The 21602-nt window shown below is 51.4% G+C and overlaps 1 protein-coding gene across 2 annotated transcripts in view; it reads left to right on the top strand.

The window, feature by feature from the left end:
• The window catches only part of ERN1 (endoplasmic reticulum to nucleus signaling 1), an 82749-nt gene that overhangs the window by 46021 nt on the left and 15126 nt on the right, over positions 1-21602 (top strand). The window contains exons 3-14 of one of the 2 annotated variants that reach the window (XM_070390084.1): positions 551-584; positions 1820-1892; positions 3837-3909; positions 6350-6472; positions 7701-7802; positions 9036-9297; positions 10799-10877; positions 12094-12259; positions 16040-16158; positions 18501-18692; positions 20402-20669; positions 21449-21539. In XM_070390084.1, coding sequence (XP_070246185.1) covers positions 551-584; positions 1820-1892; positions 3837-3909; positions 6350-6472; positions 7701-7802; positions 9036-9297; positions 10799-10877; positions 12094-12259; positions 16040-16158; positions 18501-18692; positions 20402-20669; positions 21449-21539 — 1582 coding nt within the window. The remainder of the gene's footprint in view (positions 1-550; positions 585-1819; positions 1893-3836; positions 3910-6349; positions 6473-7700; positions 7803-9035; positions 9298-10798; positions 10878-12093; positions 12260-16039; positions 16159-18500; positions 18693-20401; positions 20670-21448; positions 21540-21602) is intronic. The other variant, XM_070390083.1, reaches the window with a different exon arrangement.

The raw sequence follows: 21602 nt of genomic DNA, 5'->3' as shown, positions 1-21602 counted from the left end.
CCTCCAAGTCACAGGCATGTTTCCTGAGGGCAGTTCCATCCTGCCCTCAGCCCCCTCTCCAGTCTCAGCAACGGACCTAAGAGCTTGCACGAGTGATGCGTGTGTGCGTACGTGTGTGCATGCGTTCGTGCGTGTGTGTGTACTTCGTGATTAAGTCGTGTCCAACTCTTGTGTTAACCCCATGGACTGTAGCTCACCAGGCTCCTCTGCCCATGGGATTATCCCAGCAATAATACTCAAGTGGGTTGCCATGCTCTCCTCCAGGGGATCTTCCCTACCCAGGGCTTGAACCTGCATCTCCTGTATTGCAGGTGGATTCTTTTCTGCGGAGCCACCAGGGAAGCGCTCCCGACCCCCCCGCCCCGCCCCACCCAGCCCTGCTCCCAAGAGCCTACATTTGTGTTTTTGTGTGGGTTTTCTAAAGTGCTTCCCCTACGTTTCCTCGTGTAGATAAATTTATTGGTCCATCTTGTGAGCTGGTCCTAGGAACTCTAGAAATCTTGGCATTTTAGAATCTGTCTGACAATGCCTTTGTTGTTCTTTCGCACAGATCCGGTCCTGCAGGTTCCGACACACGTGGAGGAGTAAGTGCTGTGACTTGCTGCTCACTTCCCTTGGGTTCACTCTCTGTTTTACTCTGTTTATGAAGCAAGTTGTGGGAGCACATGTATACATCAGCATCAAGTAGAATAAGAACAAATGACTCATGGGTACTTTGAAAGAAGCCTGTGTTGGGAAAAGGGTGGTCAGTTCCTTGATGGGCGAGGTGGGGAGGCAGGGGTGTTCAAAAGGCTTCTTTGAGATGTAATTTAAGGTGAGTTTTGAGCTTAAGCTTCCAAAGTCCTCAAAAGGGCCCAGGTGTCTTTGGATCTCTGCCCCATTCACTGTGCAAAACTGTGGAGAGGAGACAAGAAAATGGCTTGTTATTAGAGTGTGTGTGTTGGAGTAAAAGTTTGGTTGGCATCTCTAAGAGCCTCAAATGATGCTCTAAACTGGGGACAGAAAAGATTCAGCCAGGGGTTTCTTCGTGACTAGTCGTCATTCAGTTAGCAGGTTGGCAGGTTAGCGTCACAAAAGAACACCTTGAACCTGCTTCCTGAGAAGCAGCTGATGAGAACCTGACCCAACCCCTTGGCAGCTTCTTTCTCATGTCAAGCTTTCAGTGTCTGCTTTTATTGCCTCCTAAAAATAAATGTTTGTGGAACACCAAAGACACATTTGTTCTCCCTGTTTAGGTGCCATGCCACGCTATTAGACATTAATTGTTGAGGTCCTGTATGCAGCTGACTTGGAAACTGAAAAGCAGGCTTGCTGGGTCCTTCCCCCTGTTGTACCTTTAGCCAGCGTGCTTTGACCAAATGATGATTTGCTCTTCTGTGGTTTTGGACTAGTTTTCCACTGCAGGTTGGTTTTTTTTTTTCCCCACGCCAAGTATAGTATAGACCAGGGGTCCCCAGCCTCTGAGATCTAATGCCTGATGATCTGAGGTGGAGCTGATGTAATAATAATAGAAATAAAGTGCATGATAAATGGAATGCACTTGAATCATCCTGAACCACATCCTCCCCGCTACCCACCGCCCCACCGTCCATGGAAAAATTGTCACCTGCAGAACTGGTCCATTGGAGATTACCAGAAGGATATTTTATTATCTGTGGCTAAGATGAAAAAGAAGTGGATGGAATTATTTTATATACACACACACACGCACACACACACACACACCCCTCCCTACCAATCATGGTTTTGCCTGGCTTTGGTATTTTATTCTGTGCCCTGGGCTGTAATCTGTCGCTAATACTTACTGCTTAATCTGCAGGCCTGCCTTCCTCCCAGATCCCAACGATGGCAGCCTGTACACGCTTGGGGGCAAGAACAACGAAGGCCTGACGGTGAGTGTATTTAGCTTCTTGGTGCTCCGGAGGTTCTAGACCCCTGTCTTCAACCACAGCTGTATATCAGGATCTCCTGAGAACTTACAAAAGATTCTGGGATTCTGAATCAGGGGGTCCAGACTGGGGCCTGGGCAGAGGTGTCTTTTCACAGCTCCCTTGATGAGCTTTTAAACGTACAGCCCAGAGTTCAAAAACACTGATCTGTCCTAGTAGTTTCTCAGGGCTCAGCCAGCACACTGGAAGGATGTGGTCTTCCTTCAGGAATAGGGCTCACTTTATCTAGTGATTATTATTTTCATTAAAAAAAATATATTTTGGCCACCTGGCACGCAAGATCTTAGTTCTCCGACCAGGGATCGAACCCATGCCCCCCGCAGTGGTCTCACTGTCTTAATCTCTGGACCACCGGGGAAGTCCCTAACTTTAGTGATTCTTAATTTGGGGGAGGGGTGTAGTTTGCAACACTGTACACTCTCCCAGTAGACATCCCCTTGGTGGGGGTGGGGGGGGTTATATTCCATTGCTACCTCCATTTGAGAATAGACCTTAAGGTTCACAACCTTAGCTGCACATTGTAATAACCTGGCGATCTCTAAAAAATACTGTCTAGGTCCCAACCCCAAAGTCCCCATTTGATTGACCTAGGTCATCAGGATTTTTTAAAAAAGCTCCCGAGAAAGAGAATGGGCCCACACATATGGTCATCTCCACAGCAGAGGTGTGGAAACTCTGCCCAGAGAGGTGAAGGAATGTGCCCAAGGCCAAAGCACCAGGCGGAGGAGGTGCTCCATGAACCCCCACCTTCCAGAGGCTGCTCTTGCCACCACCCGCAAACCGCTTGGTGTGGTTTAGCAGCTCCAAGAACGTGGTTTCCAGCCTGGGCCTCGAATCAGGAGGCCAAGGTGGCCACACTCAGCCAGACCCTGCAGACTGGAAAATACTCCAGACTGAAAACCTTGCAACAACATTCTAATCCTCAGAAACATCTGGAAGAAGCCCAGTCAGGACAGCCTCTCCGGGGCATATTTTTTCTGCTAAGGTTTAGTTTAAACATTGGGATGACAGGAAAATCTGCATTATTGGTTCCTAAAAATTCTGTTGACTCTGCTTTCTTGGCAAGAAAGGTGACAGTTGTCATGAGGCAGGTACCCACAGGATGGTTTCAAGAACACAGAATGTTCCAAAAATAAAGTGTTCTGAAACAAACTCGAACCCAAAGAGCTTGTCAGATGTCAGCTGTCAACTCTGAAGGATCGGTTTTTATGATGAAATGCAGTTGAAACACGCGGACTGCTCTGAGTTTCTTTTCCCAGCACCTAGCATAACTTCCTTTTAATACCAAAAAGCCCAATCTTCTTCTGTTTTTCAGTAGGAGAATTCGTTGCTAGAGAAAACACCAAAACTTCTCTTCCTTCCCCAGACTCTCCTGTGTTGCCCACAGAGGACGGCTGCTCCTCTCTCTCGAGGCTCCCCTTCAGGGTAGTCTCCTGGTTGACTCCTGCTCTGAGGAGTGTTTTCTACTCCCGTCTAAGCAGCTCTGGGATAATTTTCCAAGACAGGGCAACTCTCCCTCCTCCCCCCCACCCCCCAAGCCTTAGGATTTCAAAGATTGTGTCATTCTCTCCATATTTGTGTGTCTTTTCAGAAAAGGTCAAAGAGCCCCAGAATGGCTCTGGACTAGAGACTTCCAGGGGGCGTGTCACATAAAAGAACCAGTGTGTCCAGCACCCAGGACCTGGAAGCCAAGGGCTTGCCCACAGTGTGCAGGGAGCCTAGGGTGCCCCCTTCTCCTTGCTTTCCAGTTAGGAAAACCCCCACGTACCATCTCTTTTTAGCAGAATTGGGTAACAGAAACAGACTGCAGTGAAATTGTAATCATTGCACAAGACCTTGTTAACTTTTTTTTTTGCTTTCTTTTTTTTTCTTTGGTTTGTTTTAAAGAAACTTCCCTTTACGATCCCTGAGTTGGTGCAGGCATCTCCGTGCCGAAGTTCAGATGGCATTCTCTACATGGGTAAGAGTTCCTGACGCTGATCCCTTTTGGAAGCGAATGCCACAATCTGGGAAGGTGGCGGGTCTGAGAGAGAGGAGATGTGTCTACTGTCACTACCCACCCTTCTGGGGAAGGCCTTTCTTGTCTCGATCGTGCTGGTTCAGGCCAGGATTAGCTGACCAATTACGAAAGGGTTCCCCCTGCCACCACACTTGGGAGCAGACCTAACACCATTAATATGGTTACTCATTTAACAAGCTTTTAGCTGCTGTGTTGACCTACCCCTGCGATTTACAGATTGCAACATACCCAGAAGCAACTGGATGAAATTTAAAGTGAATTACAATAGTCTGAGCCAAGAAAGGGAAGCCAGGCTTGCCTATTAATTATAGGGCTTTCTTAGTATTTCCTGCTATCAGAATATTGGATAAAAACAGCACTTAACAGCTTGCTTAGATAAGCCCCCTTCATACCTACAGGGGTCACGTCTTTCAAAGCATCAGATCAGCTGCTTTTCTTTGACCAGGTTGCCGCCAAAATGTCAATAAAAATGCATTTGTGACACAAAGGAGAGCTGTATTTATCTTGAAAGCATAGTAGTAATAATATCCTGTATTTATAAAGCAGCTTTCTTTCTGAGGAACTGAAAGTGCTTACGGCCTGTTCATGCCTTGGGAGCTTTTTATGTGTGTTTCTGGGTCTCAAGCACAGGCTCTGGCTGGATTTTAAGTCTTTGTCTAAGGAGACTGGGGCTCTTCTTTCCACACCTTCAGAATGAGGAAGCCCCTGGCCCAGGGATTCAGGGGAAGTGATTAACACAGGCTTTCTCTGTGCTCTAAGCTGTGCCCGGGCCCCTCTGAACATCTTCTCACCATCTGTAGTCACTGTTGTCTGGCTGATCTTCCCGCTCTGACCACCAATTCATCACTTAGGGTGCATTTAAAGTTGTGGCAGTTGCCCCGACCCATCCATTAAAGTGGTAGCTGGGTCACACAGACTGTCAACGGTCCTTATAGTAACCAGAAGGGCGCCCGGGCCAGACAGAAAGCGGTCCTGGCCACAGCAGTCGGGTGATATTTTGTCTCCATCTTCAGATCTTTTTCATATTAAGATTTGTCACTGGGAGTAGGAAGTTAGGATCCGTGGACGAGTTTCAGACATGCAGACTGGCATGTATGCTCCCTCTGTTAGAACTAGGCGTAACTTTAGCAGATTCACGTGCCCTGTGAGCTTGCTGGCATCTCGGTACTTGGCTTCCAAAAGTCCCTTGAAATAGGAAACATGGCCAATAAGCTAGGAAGAGACGAGTGAGCAGAGAGAAGGCTTGTCTTTGGAAGACAGACCTTATAAAACGGAAACGTGCACATCGCACTGAAGGTGTTGACCTTCAGGCAGGAGCTGTGTTTATCTTGACATCATAGTGGAAATAATACCCTGTATTGGGCTTCCCTGGTGGCTCAGTGGTAAAGAATCCGCCTCCAATGCAGGAGACACAGGTTCCATCCCTGATCCGGGAAGATCCCACCTGCCTCGGAGCAACAAATGCCAAGCACCACAACTATTAAGCCTGTGCTCTAGAGCCCGGGAGCTGCAACTGCTGAAGCCCATGTGCTCCAGAGCCCATGGTCTGCAGCGAGAGAAGCCTGTGCACTGCAACTAGAGAAAGCCTGCACGCAGCAATGAAGGCCCAGCACAGCCCAAAATAAATAAACGGATAACAAAATTATTAAAACAGTACGGAGTATTTATAAAACAGCTTTCTTAGGAACTTGCCATTACCGGGATGCCCTGGTGTATGTAACCATAGGTTTGAGTTTTCCTAATTGTGTTGTTTAGCTACGCTGTCCACCAGTTCATACCTTTTAATCAGCTGACCGAGAGGAGGGGTGTAGCGTGTGGCTGGGGAGTCACTTACTGGTCGAGGCCGAGATCACTTTGGCCTCATTAGCACGTGGCTGCCACCAGCTCTAGTGCCCAGTCGCTAGTTAGATTATAACCCAGTGTCTGTAGGTCCTCTTTACATGAGGGCTCATGAGTAGGGATGTTGAGATGTGTGAATGATGGTTACCAGGGAAATGAGCCCCTGGGTGCATTTCTGGATTTATATAGATCCTAGTCTATGGGAAAAGTTTTGTCTTAACAGGCCAGATTTTTCATATTTAAGGCTACTCATCAGAGCAATAAAATCTGTAAATTGTTATGTTATTAGACGTGAAGAAATTTTTATACCACGACTAGGTTATTAAGTTGTTAATAGGACCCAGTGGCCCAAGAAGCTTTATTATCTGCACATTACCATTAACCTGGTCACCCACAGAGGATCATAGAAGTGTCTTCAACATCGTGAGACTCTCAGGCCTGTTTCTCAGCTCAGAGAGCATCTTGGGCTGCTGGTTTGGCGGGGATATTTTTTTCCATGTTGGGTGAGTGTTAACCACCACATGTCCTTGTGGCCTTGCAGGTAAAAAGCAGGACATTTGGTACGTTATCGACCTCCTGACTGGGGAGAAGCAGCAGACCCTGTCATCAGCCTTTGCAGACAGCCTCTGCCCATCAACCTCTCTTCTGTATCTGGGGCGAACAGGTAAGAAGGAACCATTAAGCGTGTACAGCCTGCCTGATTTTGAACAATGACCTGAAATAGCAGGTCTATGGAGGATCACCTTGAATCTTTCTGAGGCCTCACAGGAGGGTCTTACAGCCTCAGCTTTGGTCTGACCTTAACCCTGAAGCCATTTTTTACTGGAAGCCCCTGAACCTGATCGTCACCCTAAGGCCTTTTTCTTTTAATTAATTAATTTATTTTGGCTGTGCTGGGTCTTTGCTGCAGTGTGTGGGCTTTCTCTAGTTGCAGCAGATGGGGGCTACTCTTCATTACAGTGAGGGCTTTGCTTAGTGCTGGTTTCTCTTGTTGGGGGGCACAGGCTCTAGGGTGCATCGGCTTCAGTAGTTCTGGTGCACAGGCTTAGTCGCCCTGTAGCACGTGTGATATTAGTTCACAGACCAGAGATCAAACCCGTGTCCCCTGCATTAGCAGGCAGATTCTTAACCACTGGACCACCTTCGAAGTCCTGCCCAAGGCCATTTTTTATGTTGAGAGTCTTTTCTAGCTGGAGCACCAGTCCTGGACCCTCTACATTTCCTCTACCTTCAACTTGAAAACAGAGTGGTTTCCTCTTTAGCTTATTGGCCTTGTGTCCTACCACGCGCAGTTAAGAGAAACCATTGGCGTGTTCTGCATTCTGCCTGGAAATCTCCTTAGTCAGAGCCACAAGTTCATTAGTTGCTTAAATCTTTCTATTTTTCAAGGTACAGCAAGAAGTGGTCTTAACTAATAACTGTGTCACTACCACCTAACCTGGGTCATCGTTTTCAGCTTCCGTCAGCTGTTCCCTTTCCAGCTTCCGTCTGCCTCCCAGTCCCAAAGTCAGTGCCACATGTTTTATGGTTCTATTATGGCACCATCCCACACCTAGGTACCGATTTCTAATGTCCACTCTCGATTGCTGTATAGTAAACCACTCAAAAACTTAAGTGGCTTAGAACAACACCAGGACATTGCTCATGACTCGGGAGCCTTGAGTTCAAGGACACAGCATGGGCGGCCTGTCTGCTCCACAGGCTGTGGGCCGGGTTCGCGCATGCATTTGGGACTCCAGTCCTCCTCCCCGTGGCCCCTCTCTCCCTACATGGATGGCCTGGACTTTCTCGCGTGCCGTTTAGGGAGGATTCGTCTGCTGTAACTTAGGTGAGGTCAGCACCTCCGCTGGTGCGTGGCCCCTCCAGGTAACAGGCTGCTGTGTCCCACTCAGAGTACACCATCACCATGTACGACACCAAGACCCGCGAGCTGCGCTGGAACGCCACCTACTTCGACTACGCGGCCGCGCTGCCCGAGGACGGTGGGGACTACAGTGAGTAGACCGGCCCGCCTCCCTGGCACGGCGAGGTCAGGCGGGCACCTAGGGCCTATGGGGAACGAGGGTTCCAGAAAACCGAATTTCCTTTTAAGACCTTCTTGGTCACCAGATTTTGGACTTTCCGTGCACTTGTAGTAGATACTTAAACAGTCGGTGGGGTTTTGTTTGTTTGTTTTTGTGTGTGGCTGTACCACGTGGCTTGCAGGATCTTAGTTCCCCGACCAAGGATCAAACCCAGGCCCCCTGCAGTGAAAGTGTGGAGTTCTAGCTACTGGACTGCCAGGGAATTCCCTTTTATTTATCCATTTTGTAACAGCCAGTGTTGAAAGCAGGGGTCTGGGCGAGAAGTATGGAGGGAACCCAGGTAAAACAGTGGTAAGTTTACCCCGAGAGGAGGGAGGACACACTTCATGGGGTCCCTCTATGTCACAGGAGTTGACTACAAGCCCGTGGGAAGCAGAATTAAATGTCAGTTTGATATGAACAACCACCTCCATAACTGTGGCTCATTCCCAAGTTATTTCTCTAGGAAACATTCCCCCAACTCAGATGAAAACTAAAAGCCGATTTTGCCACCTTAACACCGGTACCTGAAAGTCTGACAGATGTCCTCTGGGGTCTCGTGCGGGCAGTGTCAGTGGTCAGCCCTGACTGTCCAGCTTGATTGGTAGCTTTGAAAGGATGGCTGTAAAATGCCACGTTCACAGGATCTCCTCTGGTTCCCTTCTCTGCGCTATTTACTCCCACTCATTGTGTGTGTGTTATGTCAGTCACTCCGTCATGTCCAACCCTTGCAACCCCATGGACTGTCAGGCTTCTGTGTCCATGGAGTTCTCCAGGCAAGAATACTAGAGTGGGTTGCCATTCCCTTCTCCAGGGGATTTTCCCGACCCAGGCATGGAACCTCCGTCTCCTGCACTGCGGAGAGATTCTTTACCATCTGAGCCACCAAGGAACCCCACTAATGGACTTGAATTACCAAGTGAAAAAAGAACACCGCCAAGTGAGAGGGTGACCCTGTTTCCCGTTTATAAACCAGGCAGCTCTCGCTGCCATAGAGCCTAAGCAGATTCATTGAAAGCCAGTAGAGTTGTTGGGAGGCATTCTGAGAACACTCCAGAAGGCCTGTTTCCTCTGGTCAGGTGACTGCAGCTTGGCAAGAGCACGGAGGATGTGGTTGCAAGCTGAGGTGAGACTTGACGTGCTGTGTTTATCTGATCCATACAGAGATGTCCCACTTTGTGTCCAATGGCGATGGGCTGGTGGTGACGGTGGACAGCGAGTCTGGGGACGTCCTGTGGATCCAAAACTATGCTTCCCCCGTGGTGGCCTTTTACATCTGGCAGCGCGAGGGCCTGCGGAAGGTGATGCACATCAACGTCGCCGTGGAGACCCTGCGCTACCTGACCTTCATGTCGGGGGAGGTGGGGCGCATCACCAAGTGGAAGTACCCGTTCCCCAAGGAGACGGAGGCCAAGAGCAAGCTGACGTGAGTCCAGGACTTGGGGCGGAGAGGGGGAACCCGTGTCCCTGGCGTTCTGGTCCTGCAGCCGTGCGCTGTACCAGGCACTGGGTGCCAGGGTGTGGGCAGACACTCCTGAAGCCATGAGAAATACAAACAGCCAAGGACAGCTGTTCAGAAACCTCAGAATCTTAAGAAGGGGGCACCCCTGGATGCTTCCAATTCTCAAATATCAAATAAACTGAAATTATGGGTGCTTAGTCACTCAGTCCCCTCCAACTGTTTGCGACCCCATGGCCTGTAGCCCACCAGCTTCCTCTGTCCATGGGATTTCCCGGGCAGGAATACTGGAGTGGGTTGCCATTTCCTTCTCCAGGGGGGTCTTCCCAACCCAGGGATTGAACGCGCATCTCCTGTATCTCCTGCATTGCAAGCAGATTCTTTACCCGCTGAGCCACTGGGGAAGCCAAAATTATGGAAGGATATAGGAAAGAGACTGCCAGTGTAACTGCAGTACAATTAAATCTATCTCTAGTGGTGGGAATACGGGAGAGGTTATTTATTTTTTAGCTTTCTGTATTTTCCAAAAATTTTTTGTAAGTTGTATTTGCTTTAAAAACCAGGAAAAACGTATTAGGGTATGTGTGTGTCTAAGACTCAGGCCCGTTTCTCCACCCCTGCCTGTGAACAGCCTGTAACCTGGTCACTTAGCCTTGCTGAGCCTCAGTTTCCTATTTTGCCAAGCCGTGGAGATCAGTGAGCATGAAATGTTCTCTGAATTCATAGCACTGTTCAGATAAGATGTTTGTTGAGAGAGGTTTAGAGAATTTAGTGGGTGACCCACCCCCTGGCCCAAGACTGGCTCTTGATAGTAACCCTGTTTAGCAGGGTCTGGACGTGCAGCCTCGTGTTTTCACACTCATGACGACCACAGACAAAAGCCAGGTCCCCTCGCCGCCTCAGTGCCCCTGACAGGGACAGACCACCCACCAGAAGTCTCACCCAGTTGGAATCTCCTGTGCACCCTCTTTGCTTCAGGCATTCAGATAAGACTTTTCTCCAAGCTTCTGTAGAACCTCTAGAATCTTTAGGCATCCACAAGCCATCATGGTGAGGATTCTGGTGGCCCATCAGTCATCAAAGCATGCTGGCTGGGTCATCTTAGAGGCTGTGGGGTGGCTGCATGCGTTCCAGCCTTCAGTCTCTCCCATGTGACCACTGCTCAGGGTCCCTTCTGAGGACAGAAGCGGGGATGGGCCGGTGCAGACCCGCCACCTGCAAATGAGGAAACCCGGGCTGCAGGCAGGTGGCCCGTCAAAGGCATCAGTGACATCAGGGCTCGTGGTCCCGCTCTCCTCGGGCCCAGGGCAGTCCCCTTGCCTCTCACCCTCTCCACGCTCAGAGCTCGGGGGTTCATGCGCTTCTTCCTGGGGATGATAGTCAGGGCTGTGACTCTCTCCAGAAAGCCCCCTTTGGTGGGTCCAGAGATTAAATGACAGTGGACGGCATGTATCTGTTTGTCTCCTAGGCCCACCCTGTATGTGGGGAAATACTCCACCAGCCTCTATGCTTCCCCCTCAATGGTGCATGAGGGCGTCGCCGTTGTGGTAAGTCCACTCTGGGGCTGGCGGGTGGGACTCACGGAGGCACCCTCAAAGCACTCCTGTCCCATTTCAGCAAAGAACAGCTGAATGATATACCAGCATCCTGTTACGGACACAAGACACACATACTAAACCCTCGGAGATAATTTGTGCACATACTGCATTCTACCTCATGAGCAGAGTCTTGTGACTAAGGCAGCCTCCTGGGCCTGGGAAGCCCCGGTTGCTCCCCTTGGCTTTTGGATTCAAGTCTAGACTCCCCAGCTGGGGTTCAGGTCCCCCACAGGCCAGCCCCACGGTGCCCACCCACCCCACAGCTGGTGTCACTGTGGGCTGCACTGTCCCTCTCCTCCCTGAGTGCCAAGAGTTCCCTGTCCGTCTTTCTCAGCCCTTGTTCAGGCTGCGCCTCACACTTGGATTGTACTCCTGTCTTCCCTTTTCCTCCTCAAATCCTGGGCATCCTTTGGTGACTGGTGCAGCCTCCTCCAGCCTTGCCAGGTCGCCTCAAGCACCCCGTCTCTGAGAGTCTGAGGCATCACTGTCCGGGCTGCTGTTTTGGTCCTTACGGTGTTTGAGCTGTTTGGTTGGCATCTCCTATCTTCCCAGTGAGTCTGTCAGCTGCTCAGAGCAGGGCCTGCCAGGGTCCAGTGGTGCCCGAGCCAGCACTGGGCTCGCAGCTGGAACATTCGAACCCCGGTCACTTGTACCATCTGTGAATTCCATCACTTATATCTGCTTCTCACAGTAGCCTCGTGGAATTCCACGCACACCCTTCCTGTTTCCCTGTTCCCAGATTTAAAGAGATGTCCACATTTCAAAAGATGTCCAAGGAACTTCCCTGGCATCCCAGTGGTTAAGACTCCACACTTCCCCTACAGGGAAACAGGTTTGATCCCTGGCCCAGGAACTAAGATCCCACATGCCGCACAGTGTGGCATAAATAAGTAAATAAAAAGACAGCCAAATTTTAAAAGACATCAGGGCAGCGTTGTCACATCCTGGGGGAAGGGCTGCTCCTGCCCCATCTTGGGGCCTTTGAGTCCCGCTCTGCCTTCCCAGAGTTGGTGACGGACAGGGAAGCCTGGCGTGCTGCAGTCCATGGGGTCACAAAGTCGGATACGACTGAGCGGCTGAACTGAACTGCCTTCCCAACCAGCCCTGCACAGGGATACTGCTGTCCCACCGGCCACCCCAGCCTCACTCCGGTCTGTCTTCACAGCCCCGGGGCAGCACCCTTCCTTTGCTGGAAGGCCCCCAGACCGACGGTGTCACCATCGGGGACAAAGGGGAGTGTGTGATCACGCCCAGCACGGACCTGAAGTTCGACCCAGGACTCAAAGGCAAGAGCAAGCTCAACTACCTGCGGAACTACTGGCTGCTCATCGGTGAGTCAGCTCCTCGGGCGCCAGCGACGGCCTGCTGCCCCCTTGTGGCCGAGAGACGACATTACCAGTCACGGCCCTCAGCTCTGTGCTCGGAGACTGTCCACGTTGGTTTTTCAGACCGTGGACTGTTTTACCCCCAAGGAAAACAAAACAGGCTAGCTGTATTACCAAGTCAGTTCTCAGAAATCATTTGACTAATGTTCCTAAACTCCAGTACTAAATATTGCAAGCTCTGTGCAGTGATCTGACACGTGTTAGATGTCTGTGCCAGGCACTTTCGAATATTTCCTTATTTCCCATAAATGACCCCTTTGCAAGGTCGGCACCCTTGTTATATCCAGTTAAGAGTTAAGGAAGCAGGCATCCTCTGTGGAAGAATTCACTTGGGAGTTGGTGTGGGCGAGCAGCGGGGCTTGGAGAGGACAGAGTTGAAGACCCAGGAGGGCCTGAGGGTGGAAAAGAGTCAGAGGCCCAGGAGCCGCAGCAGGCAGGAGTCCCGGGGGTGTGTGCGACGGTCCCTTTCCCCTTCTCTTCCATTTCTGCTGCCGTCCCTGCTGGCCCCCAGGCTGGAGGCCCCTGTGAGTCAGCGCGACCGAGGGAGGCAGAGGTGACAGGAGCTGTTGGCGAGCATCCCAAGTAATTAGAGCAAGACGGAGTTTTCTTAATCAGATTTGCCCTTCCTGTGTGGCGTCTACTCCCCGATTCTGCCGACTCCAAGCCCCAGAGCGGGTGCAGTACAGGGGCTGATGAACTTTCTCCCCATCATTCTCTCCCAGTGCTCGTGCAGACAGGGGCCAGGGCAGAGAGAGGTCAGACCTGGGGCACCGGGAAAGGGAGGTGGAGCTGCCTAAGAGCCTGCAGACCTGGGAGGCAGCCAGGCGGTGGCATCTGGATGGGGGATTACTCTAGTTACTTGGGACGCTCGCCAGAGACACAGCTTCTGTCACCTCTGCCTTCATCGGTCACACTCACTGCCTTTGGGTGTCATCTCTCCCTTTACACACCAAGGGGGCGCGTAACTGGGCATCACAGAGAGGAAGCTAGATGTCCTGGAGCCCCATGGGTCCCTTTGCCGTCGTCCAGGCCTTGTTGTTCCTTGTTCATCCTGACTCTTTGTTCCATTCTTCTTCTGGTTATTACTTTTACCAAATAATGGGCATCAGATCAGATCAGATAAGTCACTCAGTCGTGTCCGACTCTCTGTGACCCCATGAATCACAGCACGCCAGGCCTCCCTGTCCATCACCAACTCCCGGAGTTCACTCAGACTCACGTCCATCGAGTCAGTGATGCCATCCAGCCATCTCATCCTCTGTCGTCCCCTTCTCCTCCTGCCCCCAATCCCTCCCAGCATCAGAGTCTTTTCCAATGAGTCAACTCTTCGCATGAGGTGGCCAAAGTACTGGAGTTTCAGCTTTAGCATCATTCCTTCCAAAGAAATCCCAGGGCTGATCTCCTGCAGAATGGACTGGTTGGATCTCCTTGCAGTCCAAGGGACTCTCAAGAGTCTTCTCCAACACCACAGTTCAAAAGCATCAATTCTTCGGCTCTCAGCTTCTTCACAGTCCAACTCTCACATCTATACATGACCACGGGAAAAACCATAGCCTTGACTAGACGAACCTTTGTTGGCAAAGTAATGTCTCTGCTTTTGAATATGCTATCTAGGTTGGTCATAACTTTCCTTCCAAGGAGTAAGCGTCTTTTAATTTCATGGCTGCAGTCACCATCTGTAGTGATTTTGGAGCCCAGAAAAATAAAGTCTGACACTGTTTCCACTGTTTCCCCATCTATTTCCCATGAAGTGGTGGGACCGGATGCCATGATCTTCGTTTTCTGAATGTTGAACTTGAAGCCAACTTTTTCACTCTCCACTTTCACTTTCATCAAGAGGCTTTTGAGTTCCTCTTCACTTTCTGCCATAAGGGTGGTGTCATCTGCATATCTGAGGTTATTGATATTTCTCCTGGCAATCTTGATTCCAGTTTGTGTTTCTTCCAGTCCAGCGTATAGGAGATAACAAAATAATTCTACCCCTTTTTCTGAACAGATGTATTTGAAAGCGTGTTGTGAATGGGCCCAAAGCAGAGGAAAAAAAGAACTGATGGGCAGAGGCCATTAAGATCACGGGGCCACTTGGTTTTATATAGCAGTTACGGGTTGCATTGACTGTCTACCAGTGGTTAAGAATGAAAAAATTACTGGAAACTGGGCTTCCCTGTGGGTCCAATGGTTGAGAATCCGCCTGCTAATGCAGGGGATATGGGTTCGATCCCTGTCCCAGAAAGATCCCACCTACCTTGGGACCACTAAAGCCGTGCACAACTGCTAGGGCCCGTGCGCTTAGAGCCTGTGCTCTGCAACACAAGGACCCATCCCAGAGAGAAGCCCACGCGCTGCTAGGGCCCGTGCGCTTAGAGCCTGTGCTCTGCAACACAAGGACCCATCCCAGAGAGAAGCCCACGCGCTGCTAGGGCCCGTGCGCTTAGAGCCCGTGCTCTGCAACACAAGGACCCATCCCAGAGAGAAGCCCACGTGCTGCCTCTGTTCCCCACAACTAGAGAAAGCCCAAGTATAGCAACAAAGACCCAGCCCAGCCAAAGATAAAATTTAAAAAAAAAAGGTTACTGGAAACTGAGGAAATATATACATGAGACCATGAAAGATCCAGAAAAAAGTCTTTGTGGCTCTTTTGGAAAACCAGACGACCAGGGCCTTTTTGCACAGAAATGTTTCAGGATCTCACGGTCACGTTTGTAGCACAGCAGGTTCAGAGTGCCCTCCGTGATGCTGCTAAAGACTCCGCTAGGGGAAGGCCTGTTTATAAGGACTGTGGGCGGAAGAGGGGATTCGGGCTCATCACAGTGTTCTGGGAGGTGCCCAGCCAAGGGGCAGGGCTTGAAACCATGAGAGCAGCAGGCAGAGCACCACAGCACAGGGTGGCATGTGGAGGGGCAATCTCACTCCTCTTAGCTTGAGGGTCTCCTGTTCCCGAGCCTCAGAGGTACCTGGAGACACTCCCGGGTTCCCTGGGCCCCACGGGCAAGTGTGAGTCAGAGGTCTGAAGCAGGCAACCAGTTCAGGAAATCCTGCCATCTCAGTGTTCCTTGAAAGATGAGGGGAACTTGATGATGGCTCAAAACAAACCTAGGCTTCCCTTAGTGAGCAGTGTTGACGGTGTAGGTAGAGAACTGACCTAGAGAGAAAGTTCAAGGGGATTTCTCCAGATGAGCAGTATACAAAGCTCAGACTAGTTCTTGGGGGTTTCCCTGGGGGCTCAGATGGTAAAGAATCCACCTACAATGCAGGAGACCTGAGTTCGATCCTTGGGTCAGGAAGATCCCCTGGAGAAGGGAATGGCAATCCACTCCAGTATTCTTGCCTGGAGAATCCCATGGACAGAGGAGCCTGGCGGGCTGTAGTCCATGGGATTATAAAGAGTTGGACATGACTGAGCACACACACACACACACACACGCATGCGCACACTTGTGCCTTGCTCTGAATGTGTCCTGGACATCCCAGTCCTTCTCATGACAGGGCCACGTCTTTGCTTCTTATTGTGAGATTCAGAATACTGCATTCATGGCCTTCGAAGGTAAAAGCTCTGTCTTGGTGGAGTTCCTCCGGTCCCCAGCTCTCACTTTCTCTCCCTTTACACACGTGAGCACTTGCATCGCAGGCCCCTCTCTGGGTGGTGACTGATGTCTCAGCTGAGCGTCAAGTGCGACCACCGCATGGGGAAACCATTCTCATTAGAGGCCATGCTTCCTCTCGCAGGACACCACGAAACCCCACTGTCCGCGTCCACCAAGATGCTGGAGCGCTTCCCCAACAACCTGCCCAAACACCGGGAGAACGTGATTCCCGCCGACTCGGAGAAGAAGAGCTTTGAGGAGGTGAGTGGGGACATGGACAGTCAGGCACCGGCCCCGAGTCAGAGGCGATAAGGCATTTGTCCTGCCTTTAGGGCCTGCAGTCCACTCAGGAGGGGCAGGGGTGCAGGAGAATCCACAGCAGACAAAGTGCTGAGGGCTGACGGCAGGGAGGGGGCCTGTGGGAGAGGCGGTGGGCGTGCTGGAGGAACGCAGGCAGAGGTGCAGGCCCGGAGCAGAAACCCTGTGTGTCCATCTCTGGGGCTGAGGAGGCAGCCTGACGGGATTGTGGGATGCCCGGCGGGGAGCCGTGGGCGACATGGTCAGGTGACTGCACAGGAGCCATGTTCCAGGCCCGGAAGTGAGGGGAGAGCTGGCAGAGAGAGCAGGTGGGAGACTGAGGTGCTCTCCAGCCAGGACTGGCCTGCTCTGGCCGCTCGGTCTGGCGGGGACCCAGGGCGCCTGGGTGGGTGTGGGGCACTCGGGAAGCCCACCCGACTCGGCCCAGGTTGCCCTCCTGAGCCCGGGGAAATGAAGCCCGCTCTCAGTGTCTCAGCCGGAAGCAGATGACCACCCAAACTAGGATGATTCAAGGGAGGTTTCCTTCACACCATGGGCAGTTCTGGGGTGCTCGGAGCATACTTGAGCCTGAAGCCAGTGGGGAGGGAGTGGAGCCTGGAGCTCCAGCGAAGACACTCGGCAGCCCCACAGAACTCCAGCCCTGTCTCATCTGCTGGTGGAAGCCAGGGGGCGGGAAGACCATCACTCCACCCATGTGCGCAGCTTCTGGGGCACAGAGCAGGTGTGGAGGCTGCAGGAGGGTGGGAGTTGGGGGTCGGGGTCCAGAGGCCGTTCGGGCTTGGAGGATACTACAGCCCTGCTGGTGGGGGTCCTGTGACTGAGAAGGGCCTGTGGGCAGGGCCAGAGAAAGAGGGGAGTAACTGGCTGATGTGGGGGGAGGGCTGTGATCATACCAAATTCACGTTAGAGATTTAGATTTTTATCCAGAGGGAAACGGAAAGAAAATCACGTGGACGTTTAAGATTCTGGGACATGCTGAGTTGTCCCTTGTCTCTGGAGTCAGCCAGGTTGGAGAGGGATCAGGGCCCTAAAATCTGGATCTGATTTTGATCTGAGTAAAGCCCAGCATATTTGTTATTAAACACCTAGAAAACAAAAGTTTAAAAAGAAAATTAAACAATACCCTTAATCTAACACCCAGAGATGGTTGTCATGGAAATTTTCCTATATAATCGTTCCATCTTGAGCAAAGAGTCCTTTGAAAGTCCGTTAAAATACTCTGGCATGCATTTGTCTGGTATTAAGACTAACTTTTTAAAACAAACGCACTTGAGCAAATATAACCAAATGAGTGGTGTTGTCTCTGGTCACATGGTCAGCAAACATTCCTCAGCTGCCACCAGGCCACCCGCACACCCCCCACAGGCAGCGGAGGGCCCGAGGGAAGGGGAGGGAGGCGTGAGTGCATGGGGGTGCCACGGAGGCTGTGTGTCCATCTCATCCAGCAAATAATTGAAGCACGACTGGAAAACTAGATGTTCCAGAACAAATCAATGCATTTTTTTAGAAGTCCTAGAGTTTCTGAAGAGTTTGAGCAAAAACTCCACTTTATCTGAGTTAATTTGGGGCTTAACAAAGGACCCTAATGCTTTTTAAAAACTTTGAAATATAGTGGACTGTTTGAATAAATGGTTTTGTGCTTGGAGTCGCACTGAAAGTTTACAAGCAACGTTGGAAAGCTGGTTTATTACTCCCTAGATGGTGTGATTGTGTGTTTTCCTTTTTGATGTGAAGCTGTTACCAAGTGGACCACCAGCTTTCTACCAGGCTTGTCACCCATGATTTCAGAGTTTCCCCAAACAACAAATCTACTGTCCAAGGAGGGTTTTGCCTTTAATAAGGATTTTCGAAAGAATATTGCATGTGAAGGCACTTTCAAAAGTATTTCTCTAAAAACCGTTTTTTTGAGTAATGATTCCATCACTGCAATAGCACATGGCCTCTCAAGGCAGTTGCTTTGAAAAGGGCAACAGTTATCTGGCTTTGTGGTCTTGGGTGGGCCTTAAAAATAATCCAGCATATTTCACAGCATAGTCATTCCTCATAAATAATCATGGCTTCTCTTTTTTTTTTTACCTTTTTATTTTGTATTAGAGTGTAGCTGGTTAACAGTGTTGTGATAGTTTCAGGTGGACAGCAAAGGGACTTAGCCACACATATACATGTATCCATTCTCCCCAAACCCCACTTCCATCTGAGCTGAGTCCTGGCTTCTCCTGATTGTTTGGCTCTTTTATATCTGGCTGGAAATTGAGCAGTGATGTTGCCATGCTCTCCCACACAAGGTCATTGACCTGGTTGACCAGACTTCAGAAAATGCACCTACCACGGTTTCTCCGGACGTGGAAGAGAAGTTCGATCATGCCCCTGCCAAGCCCGAGGCCCCTGTGGACTCCATGCTCAAGGACATGGCCACCATCATCCTGAGCACCTTCCTGCTCATCGGCTGGGTGGCTTTCATCATCACTTACCCCCTGGTAAGGCTCTGCTCCTTCCCGCCCCCCACCCCTGCCCACATGTTTCTGAACCTTTGCCTGTCAGTGAGGTCCAGACAAAGGCAACAAACAAGCAAATATGCTTCTATTCCCACTTAAGAGTCAATATTGGCTTACCTTCAAAAACATTGTAATCAAAGAGATGCTCGCCTCTCAGGAAATTACAGTTTTGTGCTTACAACTTATAGTTTGACTGTAAACACTGATTTGGAAACCTTGCTTGCCAATCATTTTAAATACTTAACTGTATTTTCTTTTTTAAGACTACACATGGGAATTCCCTGGCAGTCCAGTGGTTAAGCCTCTGCTCTCTTACTGCCCAGAGCCTGGGTTCCATCTCTGGTCAGGGAACTAAGATCCCACAAGCCAAGGGGCATGGTCTGTCCATAGGATTTCCCAGACAAGAATATTGGAATGGGTTGCCATTTCCTTTTCCGGGGATCTTCCTAGCCCAGGGATGAAACATGTATCTCTTGGGTCTTCTGCTTTGGTAGGTGGATTCTTTACCGTTAGCACCACCAGGGAAACCCTATTTATCCCCTAACCACAAAGAAAGAAACTATGCTCTGGGAAGTTCAGTAACTCTCCCAAGGTAACCCAGCTACTAGATGGAATTTCCAGAATTTCAACGCAAGTTGAAAAAGAGAGAGCGAGCTCTCCAGAAAACTCCCAGGAGAATGTTGGCTACACACCCATCCTTACAGTCACCTTCCCACGCATGGGGACAGTTAATAATCACAGTCGCTGCCACTTCAAACTAGGATGGAATGTGTTGTTCAGACTAAATGAGAGGAGTGTGGGCGTGGGGAAGGCGGCGGGATGAACTGGGAGCCCAACCTCGGCCAGGCTCCCCACGTCTCAGCCCCAGTGTCCTCGCCTCTGCACTGCTGCCGATCTTTGCACGAACCTCCGCCAAGTGCATGGCCATGGTAGACAGCACGGCCAGGTCTTCCCCGTGCCTGCTGTGCTCTCAGACACCTGGTACCCATTCTTCCTGTTTGGTTTCACTCTTGCAACAATCTTCAGGCTTTCATGATTTTAATTCTTTTGGCTACACTCCCAGGTGGCACTAATGGTAAAAAAAACAAAAAACAAAAAAAACCCACCTGCCCATGCAGGAGACATAAGAGACTCAGGTTCAATCCCTGGGTTGGGAAGATCCCCTGGAGGAGGGTACAGCAACCCACTCCAGTATTCTTGCCTAGAGAATCCCATGGACAACAGGCTACAGTCCATGGGGTCGCAGAGAGTCCAACACGACTAAAGCAACTTAGCACGCACCCTAACCAGGGATTGAACCTGCACCCTCGGCAGTGGAAGCTGAGTCCTAACCTCCGGACCACCAGAGAATTCCCCCAGACTTTCATAAAAGTCCCAGAACTGTAGAATTGAACGGAAGCCCCTCCACCTGGCCGAGTCCTCCACTTACATCAGAATCCCTCCTCAGCTGCCGCTGCCGGCCCCTCCAGTCGGGGGAATGGGCTGTCCTAGGAAGTCTGACAGGCAGGAAGACCTCCATCCAGTCCTTGACCCGATTCTGCCCCCTGCTGCCTTCTTACCAGTCGCGTCCCGCCCCCCTGGGTCACGTCCAGTGTCACCCGCTCCTCTGCCGTAGGCAGCCTGTCCTCCCACGCCCGCCTGTCCGCCGGGGGAGCGGCTACACTGGCCTGGGCGTGTGCTTCTCTTCCCAGAGCATCCACCAGCAGCGACAGCTCCAGCACCAGCAGTTCCAGAAGGAACTGGAGAAGATCCAGCTCCTGCAGCAGCAGCAGCTGCCCTTCCACCCGCCCGGGGATGCGGCACAGGACGCTGAGCTCCAGGACTCATCCGGCCAGTACTCGGAGAGCTCGGCCACCAGCAGCCCCAACACGTCCCCCCGAGCCTCCAACCACTCGCTCCACTCCACCGGCTCCACCTCCAAGGCTGTCACCAGCCCCTTCCTGGAGCAGGACGATGAGGGTAAAGGGAGCTGCCATCTTCTGTTTTGTAGAAACACAGCCTGAGGACCACAGAGCCCCCCCGTGCCTCCTGGGGGTCTCCACGGGTTTATGACGTTCCCAAGGGTCTGCTGAGGTCTCACCCCTTCCCACCCTCCCCCCAACTTGGGGGCTGAGCTTCTGCCCCATTGCTCAGCCTCTCCCCCTCAGACGGCTTCTTTCCCAGGGGCCACCGTGGCACCCTCCCTCCATCTCACTCTGCTGGGGCTGGAAGTCGCTGCTGACCGAGCTGCCCTGGCGTCTAGGTCTAGAGCATCCCCCAGGCTGGCCAGTGACCATGCATACACGTGCAGCCGTGGAGCCGCTTCCCTCGGGGAGGTGGGCTCAGGCTGGCCGTCGGGGCTGATGTTCTGGGGGGATGGACGCAGGACCAGGGCAGGAGACCCCAGAGTCCTGGGTCTCAGGCTGGAGACTCTACTACTGGTCTCTCTGCTTCACATGCCCCCGTCACTACCTGAGTGTTTGAGGTACAGACCTTTAGGCTGACCTGTAGAGAAGCCCTGTCTTTACGCTCCCGTCCTTACAGTAATTAATGTAAAGCAGGAACAAAGGGTGGAGACCGAGGGAGGAGGTGGCCCTAGGCAAGCGTGGGGAGCAGACCCAGGGGCTTCTGCTCACCGGGGCCCCAGGGCTGTAAAACCTCTGAATTCTCATCCCTCGATCTGAGATCAGGGAGCTCGCAGCCACTCTGGCCTCAAAGTTCTTTAGGTCACGTCTGTTCTTTTCCCTGTTTTGACTCAGATGAGGAGACCGGCATGGTGATAGTTGGGAAAATCTCCTTCTGTCCAAAGGATGTCCTGGGCCATGGAGCTGAGGGCACGATCGTGTACCGGTGAGTGGCCTGGAAAGCCACAGACCCCCATGGCCTCACCTGGGAGCTCCCATCAGCTCCCAG

Source organism: Bos mutus, chromosome 19 (assembly GCF_027580195.1).
Source record: "Bos mutus isolate GX-2022 chromosome 19, NWIPB_WYAK_1.1, whole genome shotgun sequence".
NCBI lineage: Eukaryota > Metazoa > Chordata > Mammalia > Artiodactyla > Bovidae > Bos > Bos mutus.
This window is presented reverse-complemented; position numbering and strand designations above follow the sequence as displayed.